Source organism: Anastrepha obliqua, chromosome 5, assembly GCF_027943255.1.
Source record: "Anastrepha obliqua isolate idAnaObli1 chromosome 5, idAnaObli1_1.0, whole genome shotgun sequence".
NCBI lineage: Eukaryota > Metazoa > Arthropoda > Insecta > Diptera > Tephritidae > Anastrepha > Anastrepha obliqua.
This window is the reverse complement of record NC_072896.1, coordinates 77,889,077-77,908,365: the sequence shown is the minus strand read 5'-3', so window position 1 is coordinate 77,908,365 and position 19,289 is coordinate 77,889,077. Positions and strand designations below refer to the sequence as shown.

The 19,289-nt window shown below is 34.4% G+C and overlaps 2 protein-coding genes across 3 annotated transcripts; one reads left to right on the top strand and one right to left on the bottom strand.

Annotated features, from left to right (window-relative positions):
• Positions 1–2,024: 2,024 nt before the first annotated feature.
• On the top strand, positions 2,025–4,532 carry LOC129247579 (uncharacterized). The gene is made up of 5 exons (XM_054886759.1): positions 2,025–2,335; positions 2,399–2,557; positions 2,628–2,766; positions 2,839–3,644; positions 3,716–4,532. Exons 1-5 carry the CDS (start codon positions 2,146–2,148, stop codon positions 4,300–4,302), a joined length of 1,881 nt encoding a protein of 626 aa, XP_054742734.1. The 5' UTR covers positions 2,025–2,145; the 3' UTR covers positions 4,303–4,532.
• On the bottom strand, positions 4,412–18,929 carry LOC129247580 (ATP-sensitive inward rectifier potassium channel 15). Of its 2 annotated transcripts, XM_054886761.1 has the most exons (8): positions 18,787–18,929; positions 18,501–18,708; positions 13,236–13,300; positions 13,061–13,182; positions 7,320–7,715; positions 5,252–5,358; positions 4,842–5,181; positions 4,412–4,778 (listed from the first exon to the last, which is right to left on the bottom strand). In XM_054886761.1, the coding sequence occupies exons 2-8, from the start codon at positions 18,698–18,700 to the stop codon at positions 4,731–4,733; spliced, it is 1,278 nt and encodes a 425-aa protein (XP_054742736.1). In that variant the 5' UTR covers positions 18,701–18,708; positions 18,787–18,929; the 3' UTR covers positions 4,412–4,730. The 2 variants fall into 2 exon arrangements, with proteins under 2 accessions (XP_054742736.1, XP_054742735.1); XM_054886760.1 differs by having other exon boundaries at positions 18,501–18,929.
• Positions 18,930–19,289: the final 360 nt, after the last annotated feature.

The following is a 19,289-nucleotide window of genomic DNA, read 5'->3' as shown; positions in this document are numbered from 1 at the left end:
ATTGGAAAAGATCAACGACTAATAACAAATGAATATTCGACAAATATACGTTTTGTTAAAATTTAAAAGTTTCGACGAATATTCAAATTTGTAATATTTCTGTTTTCAAATGAGCTGATATGATACATATTTTACATATCTAATTATTATTAATTTTTTATTTATTTATTTATATGTAAGAGTAATATATATTTATGAATAAGCAATACACTAAAATTTGGCAAGAACGCTGGCTACTAAGGCCCTCGGCTCTAGATTTATACAAACTTATAAGACTATTTTAGAGATATTTTACATTAAGTATTAAAAAAAACTTGGTGATATGTTGGATGAAAGTAACAATAATTTTATATATTTAGTTTAGCTAAGATTTGAAATTTAAGGAAAACGTTAATATTATCTGAGTTTGCTAATTTGAGATGGTCAAAGGGTTTGCTGCTACCAAAAACTGTTTTTCGGATCTGGCTTAGGCTAGGACATTTGCCCAGGAGATGTTGCACTGATAAATCTGGTCTATTGCAGTATGAGCATGGCGGCTTCAAGGCTTCATTTAGAAAATGACTGTGAGTGGAAATTTAATGTCAAATTCTTAGACGTACAAAGGTTCTGATACCTCTGCAATTAATTATTAATTCTTAATTTGTAGTAGTGTTGAAAGATGGCCCAATCATGCATGAGTTTCCGGCTAAGTAATTTGACGCACACATCCGTAGATCTTTAGGATTGAGATGGTTAAAAATTTGTAATGGCTGCATCCGTGCTTTATTTGCACGTTCATCAGCGCCTTCGTCGCCTTTGATTCCAGCATGACCACGATCTAATTATTCTATCAATCAGTAAGTTTTAAATAAGGGTAGTTTATTAATCTTGATGCATCGATGTGGTACTTCAAAATCAGAGAAAACATGGCTATTGCCATAAATGAAGATTTATTTATTCAAATCAGCATCATATATTGTACAATTCAAAAGAATCTAAAAGCTGGTTTGGTTTCAACGAAGTTAATTGTTTTGAGCTTTACTTTCGCGAACCCGGATATTTTCTATTTCTCGTCTTTAGCCTCTGTTGTAGGTTAAAAACCTCTACTGTTGTGCTAATATTTCATGGAACTTTTAATAGCTCCCTAAATTCTCAGGATAACCAATAATAGTTAAGTACTAATTCCAGGAGTACTCCCAAAGCAAATAATTCGTACAAACGGTTACAAAATCGTCGTCGCTTACAAAAAAAGCTTGCAAAACTTGCAAAAAGAGAGAAGCAGTTTTGACATTTTATTTGGAGGGGAAGTTGCATATCCGTGCTAGGAAAATTTTTGCTGTCAAGAATTTGTGAGTAAGAGGAACATATAATCTATGATACATTAGTTTGATTTTAATCAATTAAAACAATTAGATATTTAAAATCATAGCCGCCATAGCTGAATGGTTGGTGCGTGACTACCATTCAGAAGTGCACAGGTTCAAGTCTCCGTGCATAAAACACCAATTAATAGAAAAAGTTTCTAATAGCGGTTGCCCTTCTACAGACAATGACAAACCTCCGAAAGTATTTCTGTCATGAAAAAGCTCCTTATAAGAAAGAATTTGCCGTTTGGAGTCGGCTTAAAACTGTACTACTATGCCCCTCAATTTGAGACACAACATCAAGACGAACGCCACAAATAAGAGGAGTTCGGAAAACTAAAAAGGCTGAAAGTACCAATTATAATAAATGTATATAGATATATATAAAGAGTATGCATTCCTGGCAGTGAAGCGAAATCAATGCCAACAGATCCTGCACATAATTGCAATTTCCTATTGGCATAAAATTTATATTTTTCGCTCTCTGAGAGAGTGAGACCCTCTATTCTCTAAACTTTGTTCGTTATTAAATCTTCCCAGCTTTTTAAACGGACACTCTTCTATCAACTTGAAATTCATTTGATATTTACACAAACCTGTAAACGGGAACGCAGATTAAAATGGCACCACTTGCTGGCTGTCAACGACTGTTGTTTCCCATTTTTGGCCGCCAGCTGGCGCTACAATATCTGTGTTTTGCTGATTGACAGTAGTTTTGAAATTGAATTTTATTTCCCGTATATTCGATTAATTTTTTGCTTATTAGTTTTCTTTGCCGATTTAATATATAAACCATCTAGAAATGTATTTAATTTCGACGGGGAAGACAACTGTTCTCTCCGATTTCAGTAATTTGGAAACGAAATCCGTTTACCAGCACACTAATGGCGAAACAACCGACTTTCAATTCTATGCGAGGCAACGCATATTCTTAGAGGTGAACAAAAAATCGGGTCTGGAAATAATGCGAATAAAGGACAAAGGCGATCAAAGTAAGTTTGTAATCTGAAATATAAAAATGAATTTAAATGTGTAAAAGCGTATTTGAAACCAAGTTTTAGAAATTCAGCGTGTGCGCAAATTGAATATTGGAAATGTTTACTGTGTCGCCTGCGCCAAGCAGTCGCTGGAAGAAATGGCGTTTGGTGGAGTAAATGGGCAAGTGAGTCTGTACAATTACAAAAACACCGAACTTTTACATCGTTTTAAAGCTGGTTTGTATTACCTCTATTGATATGAAATTATATATCGGACATACACACATTTCTGTTCTCTTGCATGCAGAAAATAATCGTAATAGTGTTCTGTATTTGGATTATAATGGAACAGACGAGTATATAGCCTCTGTGCTTGAAAATGGTCAAATCAACGTTTATGGTACTAAAACGAAAACAAAAGTAGATAGCGTCAACATAGACGGAAAGTATGTAAGCCAATAGCCAATTCAGTTAATTCCATAACTAGGTATTTTTTTATGTTTTTCTTTTTTCTTTAGCTCCACTCTGGCACGTTTTCATCCTAGCAAGCGCTTCCAATTGTCGATAGCATCTTTTAAAGGTGCCGTTACCGTCTACGATTTACAAACTAAGCGCAAGATATTTAATTTAAGCGATGCGCATGCTTCGCCCTGTCGCGATTTGTGCATGTCGGCTGCAACGCCTGATGCACTGATAAGCGTTGGCTACGATTGTATTGTTAATGTGTTTGACACACGTCGCAGAACGCCTCAAATCAAACTAAGTCACCCCCATCCATTATCTACCGTGGCAATGAGTAGTTGTGGTACATACTTCTGCGTGGGAAACTTGAAAGGGGAGTTGATTTCCTACGATATACGTAATGTTAAAACATGTTTAGTTACAAAAAAAGTACACGATTGCTCCATTACGCGGCTCTCATTTGTGCCACTGCCAGAAGATGATAACAGCATTATATCAAGTTTTTCCAACGCCACCGGAAATAATACATCTAACACCACCGACATGCCTGGCGAACAGCGGAAATCCTTAGCAAATACACGCCAACGGGACTCGTTTTGTGATTTTTTAGACTTTCAGGCAAACAAACTGGATCGAATGTCTGCACGTTTTACAATGCGGCGTGACAGCTTCGATTGGGATTCACTTGGGCGTAAGCCGAGCTCTGAAGATAATCGCACAAATGTATCGAAGGTAAATGTCGGCAACGAAAGTGTCAATAGCTCAAGTGATAACTCCACTGATGGGAAATACAATTTAAGTTTTGATTACGTAAATACACGACGTGCCAAAACTCTTGAAGAAGGAAAACTGCCTTTCTCAGGTATGCTCATACACATGTATGTATGTACATGTAAAATATTTACAAATAAGTTGCTTCAATTATAATTTCAGCGTTACCGACGGCGCCACTTCGTGATCGAAATAGTATTTCAAAAGTGATTACAAATTTGAAACAAATCGAAGAGGAAGAATCAGCACAACAAACTGAATTAAGTTGCGATAGTGACAAAGAGAATCTCACAAATATGGAAAAAGAATTCAGTCCAGCTGCTCAACTACATAAAGCATTAAATGCATACAATAGTACACCCAATCTTAAATCGTTGGATAGCTCGAAGGCGAGCACAATTAATCTACCAGAAAAAAATAAGATTACCGAAAATAAATTTCCAGAAACTGTAAGGACATCTGTGTCACAAGTGGATATCTTACAGCAAATCACTGATTTGCGTATGGAAATGAACGCACGTTTTGAACACTTGGAATCAGAATTGAAATTTAACGCAGAGCAAAATAAATGGCAAATTTTTACACAGACAGCTGATATATGGGCACGGCAAATGAATAACACCGAAGATATACGTGATGCGCTGAGCTATTTGTTGCAAAGCGATCCTTTTGTCAACGAGTTTTTGCGTCTAAAAGACGAGAACGAGTTACTAAAGGCACAATTACAGAAATTCATAGAGCAAAAGTAGGTAAATGATTGTGTTTTAGTTGAAATCTATTTAAACCTATAATTTTGTTTTGTATCTCTAAAGACCGTAGAAACTAAACAATTGTAGTTAATTAAGAATTCGCACTGAATAGATATGTGTTAATTTGAACTTGTATTTCATTATATAATGCATAATTGTAACAAAAGACTTTATGCCGCCAAACATACATCTATGTACTGATTAAGAATAAAAGGACTATGATGTTAGTAGATATACTTTGTTAGTGCAGATTTTATATTTGCTATTGAATAAATTTATTTTGAATAACAAGAACTGAATTCATTGATTTGCCTTAACCCCACCATGCATACACATATACTCGTACATTAATTAATAATAATAACAAATTGTTGTAGTGACCTTGCAAAAATATTTTCAAATACATATTTTCTGTATGAATTACAGATTTATTCAAGTTTTTCCAAACCACATTCATCGCTTGATTTCATGTCAACCTGCAAAGTGTATAAAATTGAATTTCCACACAATGGCTATTTAAATTTGTACCTAAACCTTACCGATATCGTTGTATTGAAATTTCTGTAGTCTACAACATAATGCTCATTACGGCCATCATAACTGATAATGTTGACAAAGCGTTGACCCCAGAAGATATCTTCGCACGGCACATACGAAGTGCGTGCTTCGGTTACCATTGCAGTAGCAGCCGAGGTTCCCACAATGGACACGTACAATTCAAACTGTGCTTCATTTAAATCTTTTGCCGACCTCAAGTAATTCAACGGGCTTGCCTCGTCAATGACATGACACACAATTTCGGGCCAAGTAATAATTTGCTCACCGTCGCCATCCAATTTTAGTTCAGTTCGCGTTTGAACGAACTCTCCTTCGCGGGTGCTAAGTTTCGTTAAATATATTTAAAAAGAAAAGTTATTTGCCTTGTCAAAAGTCTGAATCTCTCTTTTACCATTTGTCCGTTATGAGATAGACGCGTATTTTCGACTCAATCGTTTGCTGCTTGCGTGGATCGCAAACTCGAAATAGCAGGCAAAGCTTCCCATCGCGAAAGCAAATCTGCGAAAATTAACAAATTTTATTTACCATACAAATATGTTCAAGGATCATGATTCAATTATTAAATTATTGAATCATGTTCAAGGATGATAGATACCAGGTTTGCTGTTGTTGTTGTTGTTGTTTTAACAGCATAGGTAGCCCTGTCAGTGTAGGCATATCATCGGTCGTCTTCGTCTAGCTCATCTAGGGGTAGGCCCAGGAAACATGCTGTTTCGACAGGTTGGGTCCAGAGGGAGAGGGGGGTTAGATAAGTCGGTTTGAGGGGGCATGTGAAGAGGTGGTTAGTGTCATGCGGAGTACCTTCACATGCCGGACATGTGTTTGGTATGTCGGGGTCGATTCTGGATACGTAAGAGTTTAACCTGCTACAGTATCCAGAACGTAGTTGTGCCAGTGTTACACGAGTCTCACGGGGAAGCTGGAGCTCTTCGTCTGCAATAGGTGGTGGTTGGACTCCGATTACGGCATTCACAGGACGGGAGTTCATGAAGGTGGTAACGGTCTCCCGGTGAATGTCGTTTATTGACTGTCTAAATACTGTCCGGTCCAGTATGGTTGCGGTCAGTTTTGTCCTGGATTTCGTCAGCGTAGTCTAGGAGGTGTCTCCTGACGTGCCTGGGAGGCGGCTCAGGCTCAAGCAGGTGTCTGCAGGGGTGAAACCTGCGGTAACATCCAAGCAGGAACTGCTTGCTGAGCAGTTTGTTGTGCTCCACTACTGGGAGCATTTGTGCCTCGTTATGTAGGTGTTGAATGGGTGACATCATTCCCATGGCAGCCGGTTCTACGTACCGGAATGACTCGGGTTTTTCCCGACCAAGGGCTGCCGCCCCAGTATACTAGCCATGTCTAGTGAAACACATACCAGGTTTGCTCGTTAGGTGTGGTGAAAAAAAAATTGTTTGAGGGGCACTTTGGATTCTACGTTATTCGCTTTGTGTTTCACTAGCTAAAGCTAAATTTTGTGAAAGACAAAAGGAATGATGTGGCATATCGGTCAAATTCGCTCAGAGCCAAGTAACGCAATTGCATTAACATTCTCTGGTAGTACATCTCTAAATCTTTTCACCATGAAATATGTTAAAGCTAATAAAGCTTTAAAATTCTACGTAAGTTTATCGAAAACGGAAGTTAAGAAAAAGTGTAGCCAAGTTAAATTTAGTTATACAAATTTGACCGCCATATTAGTAGACAAGCATATCCATTTGTTTTAAATACTTTCAGTTTTAACTTTAACCTTAAGGGGTTATACACAGTTAGGATTTTCAAAAAATCGATTTTTTAATTTTATTTTCTTAATGTAGTAAATATATTTAAGAATACACACAGAAAATTTAATATCGTTCCGGTGAATATTTTCGACGTTACACACAAATTAGAAAAGGGGTTTCCAAGTAAATGTAAAGTGCTTTTCAAACTTTAAACGCGTTTTTCTCAAAATGGTGTTTTCAAAGACGGTGACCAACATTACTCGAAAACGGCTAAACCGATTAGTCTCAAATTTTAACACGAGCTTCTTAAATATATTTTTTAGTAACTAATCGAGGATTTTTTCTCACTGATAAATATATATTTTAATAAACAATTTAAGGCCGAAATTTTGGTCAAAAATCGATTTTTTTTTTTTTGAGAACCGCCATTTTGTCAAAAAAAATTATTTTGCCTACTCCTTCTGTTTATTTTTTTTTAATTTCAGAGGATCCAGTTAAGAGATATAGTGGTCACGCAAAACGTCTTTTTTCCTTTCCAAATAAATATTTTTACTAATACTAAGTCTTAAAATACAGTTAAAAGATAGCATAATATGTGTACAAATTTTTAGATCAATAAATTTAAAAGTTTTCTCAGAAAAAATTCTGAAAAATTCGTTTTTATCGGCCTTCTAACTGTATATAACCCCTTAATTAAATTTTAGTACAATAGAATATAAAAAATATAGACAGCAGAGACAGTATACTCACCACCGCTTTGTCGCTAAACTTCAATTTCGTGATTTGTTTTGCTGGTCTTGCGGTCTTCGCATATACCATACTGACCAGCATTCCTTCGATGCCAATAGCAAAAATCATTTGCATAACAAATAGGAAAATAGCCTCTGGGCACTCATCGCTAGCATATTTCTCACCGAAGCCAATTGTTGTCTGGGTTTCCACGGAATAGATGATCATCGAGACGAAATTGTAGACGCCTTTAATGCATGGTTCCTTGCCCTCGCCCAATCGCTCGCCGGTCACTTCGTCAAACATTAGATCGCCATGCGAATAGGCAACCATGTAATTCAATAAAGCGAAGAAAAACCATGTGGCAAAGTAGGTTCCAATAAAAATCGTCAACATATATTTCCAATCTAATTCGATCTACGTAGGTATGTATGTAAATATATGCAAAGAAAATTGTTTTTCTTTTTTGTTTTGTCATAGAAATGTGGTACGTTGTGCGATTTACTAGCCGTATTTATGATAAAGTATTTTACAATTTATTGCATTGAAATGAAATTAATTTAGAATTTTGAATATACATATTTACAAAAACAATAGAAGTTCCTGCACCCATACAAGGGAACTGTACAATATGTGTTCCAAAAAGTTCGGTAACAAATTGTGAAGTGAAAATTTGAATATGAGTGCAGGTTTTGCACATTTTCGTCACATTTTGCTTTTTTACTTTAAAAATTGGAAAGATTGCAGCTCAACCTGTTAAAAAATTTAATGTTTACGGGGATAAAGAAATAACCAAGAATTAGTCCGTTTTCATACTGAAAAATTTAAAAAACTGGCAATGAATGTCGCTCCGATCCAAAAATTTTTGAAAAGATTAATGAAATCAAGTACAAAATTGAAGATCCAGGGAATTTGCAATGCATTTAAATTTAAAGCACAGAATTCCCATCTGTGAAACTCTTCTAAATGCAAAGAAATCGTATTCGTATCATGAAAGCGAATGGTGAAAAGTGGATCACATAAAACAAGCACTGCTGGGTTTAAGGGAGGGGTCTAGGGTTTGACTTTCAAAAAATCGATTTTTTGGAAATAGCTTTTTCTTATAGTAAATCATCTCAAAAATATTGTCCCAAAATTTCAGCTCAATCGGAGCAAAACTTTTGGAGTTATAGACGTTTTTGTCCCCACTCCTCTGCGACAGCTGCGAGCGTTTGGAGAGGAGCGTTTTTTTCAAACGCGTTTTTCTCGAAACCACTTTTTCAAAGTCCGTGACTATTAGAACTTCAACAATATTTAACCGATCCTTTTCAAATTTGGTATACAACTTCTATATATAAAATACCTCCCCCCCACTGAGAGATTTTTCACTTTTTTGTTTTACATTAAGGGCGGTTTCCACTTATACAGCGAAAAAATCAGTGAAAAACGCACTTTTTGCTTCAAAAACGCGCTGGCAACGTAAAAATGAAAAAAAAAAAATCGGAGCCAGTGGGGGGGAGGTTTTGGTGATAATTTAACCAAATAATTCTGTTTTTTTTATTTCAGGTGATTCTACAATTAGATACGATAGTCACCGCAAATCACCTTTTGGAAAAGGCGTTTTCGGAAAAGTTACCTCACCGGCTTATTTCCCGATATTTTCTTACAAAAATTTAGAACAATATTGTTGAAATGATGCTTTATAATGTACAAAAAGTTTAAATACATTTTCACTATTCATATCTCTAAAGCAAAGTCTCAAAAATTCATTAAAAAAAATGCTCAAACCCTAGACCCCTCCCTTAACAGCTTTGTTAAGTTTTTGGTAGTATTGAAATGATGTATGAAGTACATTATCTACTGTTACCGTCTGGCTAAATAATCGCTCCTGATATCTATATATATGTGTATGTGTGACCTGGTCTACGAAAAGAGGGTTTACGTGTAAAAGCATGATTCAATAATAAAAGGTTTGCTCAGTAAGCAAGTTTCTCGTTCTCTCTTGTCCATTCGACTCCCTTAGCAAGACTTTGGATTGCTAACTCTAGAAATTTTGAGTAAAAGTGAAGAAAAAGTGAAATTAGTATGTTTTTCATGCCGGGGGTTTCGAACTCGTGCGTAGTCACGCACCAAACCTTTCGGCTACGGCGGCCGCCGCCGTTATAATAATAATTAATTTAAGGGGGGGATAAGGGATAAAAATCGATTTTTTTTTTGCATGTTATTGTAGTAAAACATTTCAAAAATACCGTGTTAAATTTTAAGTCAATCCGAGCAAAACTTTTTAAGTTATAGAGCATAAAGCCGAGCCGCCTCAAACATCTGCCGAGACGCAGCAGTTGCGCGCGTAGTCCGTTACAAACTTTAAACGCGGTTTTCTCGAACCTTTTTTTTAAAGTGCGTAGTCATTGGCATTTGAAAACTACTCAACCGATCCTTTTGAAATTTTGCGCACATATTTTACATATAAAAAACCTCCCGCCAACGTTTTTTTTTTCACCATTTTTTTTTTATATTAAGGTGGTTTTACACCTACAAAATGGCGGCATTTTTTCGTCAAAAATCACTTTTTACTTCAAACGACTACCAAATGGCTGAAAATGAAAATAAATCGTCAAAATAAACGTTGGGAGGAAGTTTAACTCATACTTTAACTAAATTATTCGATTTTTTTGATTTCAGATGATTCTACGCTGAGATATGCTGACTACTGCAAAATGAATTTTTGAAAAGACGTCTACGTAAATGTGCTCTCATTCGCTCACTTTGCAATATTTTTACATGAAAATTTTATCAAATATTCTTGAAATGTTACTTTATAATATGCAACAACTTTTAATAAACTGACTTGAACCGTTTCGCTACAATAAATTCATGAAAAAAGTGCTTTTTAGCGTTTATCCCTTACCCCCCCTTAAATAAGTACGGGTAGTTTGTCAAGTAGTCGAATAATCTTGACTGGGGATCAGAACACCAAACCTACATGGGCAAAGCATAGTAAAGTAAGGCGTGAGTATTTTCAAATCCGCTTCTTCTATATAAAAAAATTCATTGTGGTCATAATGCTTAGGCAACATACATAATATAGTCATATTTTCGAAACTTCGCGATGAACTTTGAATTAACAAATTAAATCACAAAATATAATTCTGGATGTAAGTTAAACCATTTTGGTTTTTTTAATATCATATTTGGCAATTTCCGTTTGTGCCACATATATATTAAATAAATTTAAATTAATTTAAATAAAAAAAAACACTTTTTAGGTAGGCATTTCATTTTTCCACTTCGTTCGGCCTTCTTTGGAAGTAAGAATTCTAATGTCACAAACGAGCAAACCTTTAATAATTGAATCATGATGCAAAAACAAGTTTTCAAGAAAACAGCTGTTAAAGGTAAACAATTCGTTTCATCATTTTATTGTCCTTCTTTTCCTTCCCTCTTAGTAAACTTTCCAACAAATTATGACTTTCGGGTTTTCACCATATGAAAGAGTTCTCAAACTCTATCCGAATCAGCAAGCCTGCTTTTCGTAGACAAGAACACATATTTATATACCATTTTGTCTTTGATCTGGCCCCTTTGCAGCTATCTGGCATCTATGACTACAATAAATAGACATATGGCCTCTGGTAACGGTCAAGCATTGTTTGACAAGAACTTTATATGTGTGCGTGTCGGGTGCTTGACGCTAATATCTAAAATTTTTGATTTTTGCCGACAACAAGTATGTGTGACACGACGCCACCCGACTGCACTAACACATACAAAGCGCAGTCAAGCATGCTGTATCGTCACCAGAGGCCATAACTGACCCACGCAGTGCTATGTAGACTACTGCGGCAAAAACAAATACACGAAAGCGACAGCGCACACTTTATAAACGAGCCTGCAGAAACTGAAGGGACTTGGCCTTTCTTTTCACGTATTTAGGCCCTATCTTCAACATATTCTTTGTTTCGATATTTGCAGAAATCGCTTGCTGGGATAAAGTTGAATTCAATAGAGGTCTGCGAAATGCACTTGAAAGAATACTCGTTCAGAAACACGAAAAGTTTTACATTGTTGGATTAATTATTCTACCCGAAGCATGCTAAAAGATCAATACCCATTGGTTCCCACGACAATCGGTTCTACGCTACCGGAACGATCCGGATTCATATCAGGGCAATGACTGCCACTCCAGCAGCATTCCCCGTACATGTATGCTGCTAGAACAACAATCAATACTCCATGTGGCACATATTTGGTCAGAAGTACTAATTAAGAAAATGCTTTGATTTTGCCCAAATTTGTTACTGAACTTCTTAGGCCACGCAATATTTGTAAAGTGCAGTTAAAAATTTCATCACATTTCTTGGCAATGCCGATAAGTGCTGTCAATTAGTGGTTGTGTCAAGTATGTGTGACACGACGCCACCCGACTGCACTAACACATACAAAGCGCAGTCAAGCATGCTGTATCGTCACCAGAGGCCATAACTGACCCACGCAGTGCTATGTAGACTACTGCGGCAAAAACAACAAAATGAAAGCGGCAGCGCACACTTGATAAACGAGCCTGCAGAAACTGAAGGGACTTGGCCTTTCTTTTCACGTATTTAGGCCCTATCCTCAACCTATTATTTGTTTCGATATTTGCAGAAATCGCTTGCTGGGATAAAGTTGAATTCAATAGAGGTCTGCGAAATGCACTTGAAAGAATACTCGTTCAGAAACACGAAAAGTTTTACATTGTTGGATTAATTATTCTACCCGAAGCATGCTAAAAGATCAATACCCATTGGTTCCCACGACAATCGGTTCTACGCTACCGGAACGATCCGGATTCATATCAGGCCAATGATTTGCTGCTACAAAAACAATCAACACTCCATGTGGCACATATTTGGTCAGAAGTACTAATTAAGAAAATGCTTTGATTTTGCCCAAATTTGTTACTGAACTTCTTAGGCCACGCAATATTTGTAAAGTGCAGTTAAAAATTTCATCACATTTCTTGGCAATGCCGATAAGTGCTGTCAATTAGTGGTTGTGAACTCTCCAAGTGGTGCGAGCAATGCAGCTATAGAGTGAATAGTGCAGTTAATTTCAAATATTCGTTCTATGAATGCAGTGGCTGGTAAATGGTTTTAAATTTAATACATTTGCCCATTCGACGTTACATTTCAAACTTAATTAGAAAAAAAAGCAGTGAATTAGAAGTTAATGATGACTTATGTATTTTAAAAAAGTTGTATTTTCTATGTGTTTATTTTCTACATGTTAATGTAGTGTATACATATAACTAATCACATATAAATATATACATTTCGTTGTTTTTTATGTAAACCGATAGCTACATACATATGTATTTACTATGATATTAAAATAAAAGAGCTTAATTTCGACGAAACCACAGACAATTGTTTGTATATATACATGCACATACATTTTCGGTGTAAATTTTGTATATACATATGTACATACTTACATACATATGTGTATTTGAACAGACATTATTTAATATTTAGTTTTTGGTATACATACATACACATACATATGTAGATTATTACTTAAACTATCGACTAATGTTTGTGTTATGGCTTTATGCTGATTATAAATACTATTTTATGTTATTTTGCTTTTGTGTCCAAATAATCGTATGCATCTTCATCTGCACACGACCCTATGTCCGATTGCTCGAAACTTAAATTAGTTGGCACTGGTGTTATTGTATTGTTGATATTGGAGGATGCTGATGTAAGGCATTTCTTTGGGATTAAACGTGAAAATGCGCTTACCATTGTGGTTACCAAATCTCTAAAATAACGCCATGACTTCTGCGGTATTCGTCTGAAATTAACATTTTCATGGCCACTTTTTTCGATGACCCGATGATGTCGACGTCGAGCACACAAAGGATCTAAATATAAAATAAAAGTAAAATTTAAATATAAAATATAAAAAAAAACTTACCACTGTAGCGAGAATCTAGATTCAGTTCAATTGTGCTGCCAACCCAATCGCTTGTACAAGGCACACTAGACAGAATAAAAACATTGTAGAACAGAAAGGCTGGCATGTAATTAATTTAAAAAATCTTTTGTAAATATTTATTTAGCCACATTGGCTAGTCCAAGATTTAAAATTAATTTGCAGGATAAATAATAATAATAATAATAACAAATATTTATCATTTATTTAAATCTAAGACACTTTTACAGATGATAGGTTAGCGTTAAAAATCAAGTTAATGTGGAAAAGGCAACAACAAATATTTGTAAGAGTTATTAGAAATGTGCTCACATACACGCATATACTCATACAAACATACATATGTACACATATGTATGTACACATGCACGTTTGGCTGCATCACTCCCCATACAAAAAGGAATCGCTACTATTTTCTCATCATTTTTCTCATTTTTTTTATTTTGTATTTCAAGACCTCAAGCTGGACCAATCTGAAAAACAATCTCAAAAACAATAAAATTAGTTTTTAAAAATAGTTTTTCCAAAAAATCACCTCAGATGTTAGAAAATATTATAAAGCTTTGTTAGCAGATACAAATTTTTTATTTTATATTTTAAAACCTCAAGCTGGACCAATTTGAAGAAAATAGATTTTTTTTAAATAAAATTTTTTTTCAAAAATACTTTTTCCAAAAATTTCCTCAGATGTGAGAAAAGCTTAAAAAGCTTTGTCAACAAAAACAAAATAGTGAAATGTGCGAGCAAAATTCGTTAAAATTAAAGACGTAGTTTTCAAAATAAAAAAAAATTGTGAGCAAATACCTTTTCAATGATACTTTAGAAGTCTAAATCGGTCAGGAATTGACTGAGTTGTTCAAGTTTTTCTTAAACCTATTTTATAAGAAAAGTCCAAAATAGCATAAAAAACGCATTATTTTGATTCCGTTGATAAGGTCTTAAGCTTTAACTCTTCTACTGTTGTAGTTATTTTTTTTGAAAAAAAAAATTTTTTTTAACTTATTGTATTTATGAAAACCTCGATTTTTGGAGGTATTTTATGGATTTGCATCCGACTAAGAAAGTATATGATGTCACAAGAACAACAATAAAGCTTGCGACTAAGGTGCATACCTCTACTTCATATTTCATATCTTACTTATCTACAATCGACTCCGACATACTCAATATATTCCTACATGGGAAGGTACACTGCACCTATTCACTTGTTCTCTTAAACCCACTCACCTAACACTCCTCTCCCTCTGGACCCAACCTGCTGAAAAGTACGTTTTATGGTCCTACCGTTTAGATGAGTTAGACGATAAGAATCGGTGACTACACCGCACTGGCAGGGCCTAGTAAACCTAGTAAACTACTACAACAACAACAACTTCGTATCTTACCTCTTATCTATTAAATCAAATACTCGAATTCATTATACTGTAGGCTCTTACATCTGTAAGACAATATTACCGCACCACAAAATTCAGTATTATACATTTAGCCTGAATCTGTCAAAAAACAAATATAAATAAAAATTACATACACTGCAGTATAATTAGGGGTCTTCATACTGAGCTCGTTGCTTCGTTACCTAACAGTCTTACGTATATTTTGATTTTGTAAATAAAACGAAGGAGCCCAAGCGTCAAGTAACGAAAAGACGGGATGGCAAGCTTGGCTTTTCTATCGGTAGTTGACCAAATAACAATCAGATATTTGGCAACTGGTTTTTGATGGTCGAGCGCTAAGTTTAAGTTTAAAATATCAAAAAGTGAAGGAATAAAAAGTAAGTAAGTTATTTTTGTAGTTAAAATATGATATTTCAAGGATATTTCCTTCCAGTGGAGGAAACGAAGCTAATTCATAAGCGCTGGAAGCCCAAAAAAAAAAGTATGAGGAGTCTTTTTTAGAATGTCGAGAATGAGAATGTCGAAATTAATTGACTCCGCTCTCGCTATATCTCGGTATATTTAGTTTTTTGTTTTAAATTGTACTAGCGTACAATGAATTTGCTATAAATCAGCTGGTGCGATAGGGCATTGCCAAATTAACAGATATAATTCAAAAAGGTCGTTTACAACAAAACACATTTGCCGATTTGTCAACTAATAAATCGCCAAAGTAACGAAATTGGTTTGAGTAGCCCTATTATTATGTCGAACAGTTTATCACTCTCACTTACACCCAACTCTCTTTTCACGCGGTCTATTTTTTACACGATTTTGAAACAAGGTTCACTAATACATTTTTTTACACGAACTTTTCGTTCTAACACGAATCTCAAAACAACAGGTAAATGTTTTCACAACAAAACATAACTGATAAAATAGTGCCTTATTAAGGGGACCCGGTGGTCTAGAAATTTCAAAAAATCAATTTTTTATTTTTTAAATATGTCGAAAGTGTAGTATCTTAAGAATATACAGTGACATTTTCATGCGGAAATTCCCAATACTATACCTTCTACAGCCCATTAACTAAGTAGAGAACGGTCCGCGCACTCCTGTACCTCAAACTTTAAACTCATTTATCTCAAAACGACTTTTTTCGACCTGGTGTTGTCAAAAGAAAAAAACTATTCAACCGAAATGTCTGAAATTTTAATATGTTGCTCACGACATCCATGGGTATCGCCCGTATGATTCTAGCATTTTATTATTTGAATTATTTCGTATTTTTTTATTAAAAAACTGCAAAAACCAATATTTAGAGTGTCAAATTCAAAACCGCGCCATTTTGTCAATTTTTTTTTTATTCTAACACGGAACATGGCTACAGTCAAACTAATTAATATTTTTGTTTTGTTTATGTGTTTCAAATAAATAGAAGAGCCAAAATAGGCAACATCGTCCAGGTCCAATTTTTCGGGAGGGTCAACCTCACCGCCAATTTTTTAATTATTAAAATTAACAAAAAAAAATTTTTGAATTTTTGTATGTAAAAGAAGTTAAATAAAAAGCCTAAAAAATTTAAATATCGTTTTTCATTTTTTTTTATTGTAAAAAAAGTCCTGAAAATACCCTAAATTTTCGAACTCCAGACCACCGGGACCCCTTAAGTAAAAATTGTTCGCGTACGATTAACGATGCCGAAAGTACATTGCAGAATTAACCAAATCCGACTGCATTAAAATTATCAACGTAATCTTTAGATCGCGTGTAACTGGGAAGAAAGTTTTGTACAAAGTGGCGCGATTTTTTTTAATCACCTTTTTATTGAATAAAAAAGTAATGTTGAGTTATGGAAATCTTTATTTGACCATTGCTCCATTCCTCCATTGCTTGTGTGTTTCTTTACGGCAGTTCTCTAGTTCACAAGTGTCAAATATAACTGACATACGACGCCTTTAAAATAAATTATAAGTTTTCCGATAGGGTGATTAATTTTGTGCCGTCTTGTATAACAAATCGAAAAAGCCGGAAACAGTCGCTATTGATAGACTTTGTTATAACGAAAAAACCAACAGAAGCTTTTAATAATTTGAATCAAACCCGACAGATGGACTGGACATATGTGACATATCTATCTACTGATGATATCATTTTTGATCCAGTCCGTAATAAACGGTCGCGCTTGTTATGAAGTAGCGACCAAAAGTTGCAAAATTGATGTTTATTCCTAATTCCAATTTGAATTTTTATATGTTTTGAGCTTATGAATTGAATTTTCACTGTACACTAATTTTATTTTTTTGTAATAAAAATGAATTGTTTTTATTTAAAGTTAGGTAATACGGATTTCATTATTACTTTTTTTTGCACGGTTTTAGCATTTATATTGAGAAACTATTTAGCATTTATTTTGTAAAATTGTGGAACATATCCTCCCCACAAATTTACCATATGTCGCATGTATTTTTTTTTTAATTTTTTTCTTTTTAATTTTTTTTTTTTATTTTTTTTTTCATTTCTTTTTTTATTTTTAAGTGTATACTGTACTTCATTATCAAATTAAAAAATGTTTCTATATACAGTGGAACATCTCAATGACGAACTTCTGCACATCGAAGCTCTTGTTCTACTATTTAACGCATTCTGATTCACCGAAAATCCAATGATCATTTCTAACCAATTCGGATCTGACGTTGCCTAAGGGCAATTTCGCGTGTTAGCAAACTTACCAGCCGCATTGTTTCTATTTTTGTTTAATGAACCGTAATGATAACGGTAGTCAAATGTGTTTGCACAAAGTATGATGAAATAAGAACTCATTTGTCAGGCATTAAGAAAAGTAATTAAAAAAAACTGTAGCAGTGTAGGCGAACAATTTTTTTCAGAATCCAGTAAAACATTTTTAGATATGGCATATTTTCTGTTAATCAAAATGATAAATGTGTGAATGAAATAGATTTCAGCAAACGTTGAATTAAATATTCATTCAAGTAATTATTGTTTCGAGTTAATTTTATACCATCTTTATCCAAATTTGCTCACAAGTAACTTTCTATATTACCAAAACGAATGAATTTTGGTGCAGACACTTCGGTTGTTATTGTTCGGTTCGGTTCGGTAATAAAATACGATTACAGCATAAAAAATCGTTGTGGAAACGTTTTACTAAAGACTAAAATTTAAGGCAGTTAGAAGTTTGATTTTAAATAGTCAGTGATCAAAGACCGTCACAGTCGAAACCGAATTTATTTATCGACAATTAGAAGAACAAAACTCGGAGATAATATTCTGTTAAAGAACAAGGCACTGATTAACATTGTTCAAGTTGAAGTGTTCCCACGAAAGTTGGTTCTCCGTTACCAGGGCGAGCAACATTTGCATATATCCGGCCGAGAACTACTACTACCGCAGCAATACCCAAAAGTTGATGGAGAGTGTTTGATGTTACAATAATAACAACAGCACGGAAGTTGGACAATTCACATATTCCAATCATCTTGAATCGCTTAACTATCTAAATCGAAAAATTATATTAATAAAAATTGCCCGTTATTTAAATAAAAAATTGAGAAAACGCACATTTTACTCTTTTCTATTGTGGCCAAATAATTTTCTACAACCGTTTATCTCAAAGTGCTCATATTAATCATAATGAATAATGAGTCATTGACAAATTTAAGATTTGAGAAAGTACTTTGCATGAAAAGTTTAATAAGATTATGCCATAAATGAGTATATCAACACAAACTTTTCTAGTTTGAATATGCATATACTATATGTATGTGTATAGATATGTATGTGAATATTATATCAATATACATATGTATATGTAAATACATGGAGTACGAGTATAAGTTGAAACTCTACTCACTTATTTGCACTCCTGCTTAGGTGACTACCTAATTCATTTTTTCTGCGACGCTCCACAATTGGACTCTCTGGATAATAGTCGCCCGAATCGTTAATTTTCTCCTTCTCCTCAGAACGTTTAAGAGATTTAGGTTCAATAGGTCGCGGTTTAACTGGCATCGATATTGAGCGACGTATTTGTGAATTATCCGCTTGATCCATACTTGGTTCTTCTCAAAAATTTTATAATATATAACAAGAAGTGTAATTGACCACCCACTCAAGCAGTGATAAAGCTTCAAATTTACCAATTGAAGGCAATTAGTAACGAGTGTTTAAATTAAATCAGCTACAAAGTACACATCAAGCACATTTCTTGCTTCTTTTTTTCAGCCGGATGCCTTCCGCTCCACGATGCTGAGGGTTGAAATTCAAAACACAAACTAACGTCTGAAAAGATTATTCTCGTCTTGATCAGACGTTCTTTGTACAGATGATAACCACAATCACTGTACAATTGTAAATAGTATTATCTTAAAAAAACACACACACGCGAATTAGACAAACTAAAAGACTTGCCGTTGACACAGTGTCTAGGAATATTGATATGTGGCTTGGGTATACTGCTGTCGCTACTTTGATATATCCTTTAAACTAATAGAAATTATTTATAGTTATAGTTAATAATATGAAAAATATTAAAATAAAACATATTTTAATGTATAACCGTGCTTTTTAATATTAAAAATATAATTTTGAAAAAGATTATAGTACCAAATCTAATATTGTTTAATTGGAGAAAAATCAGTTA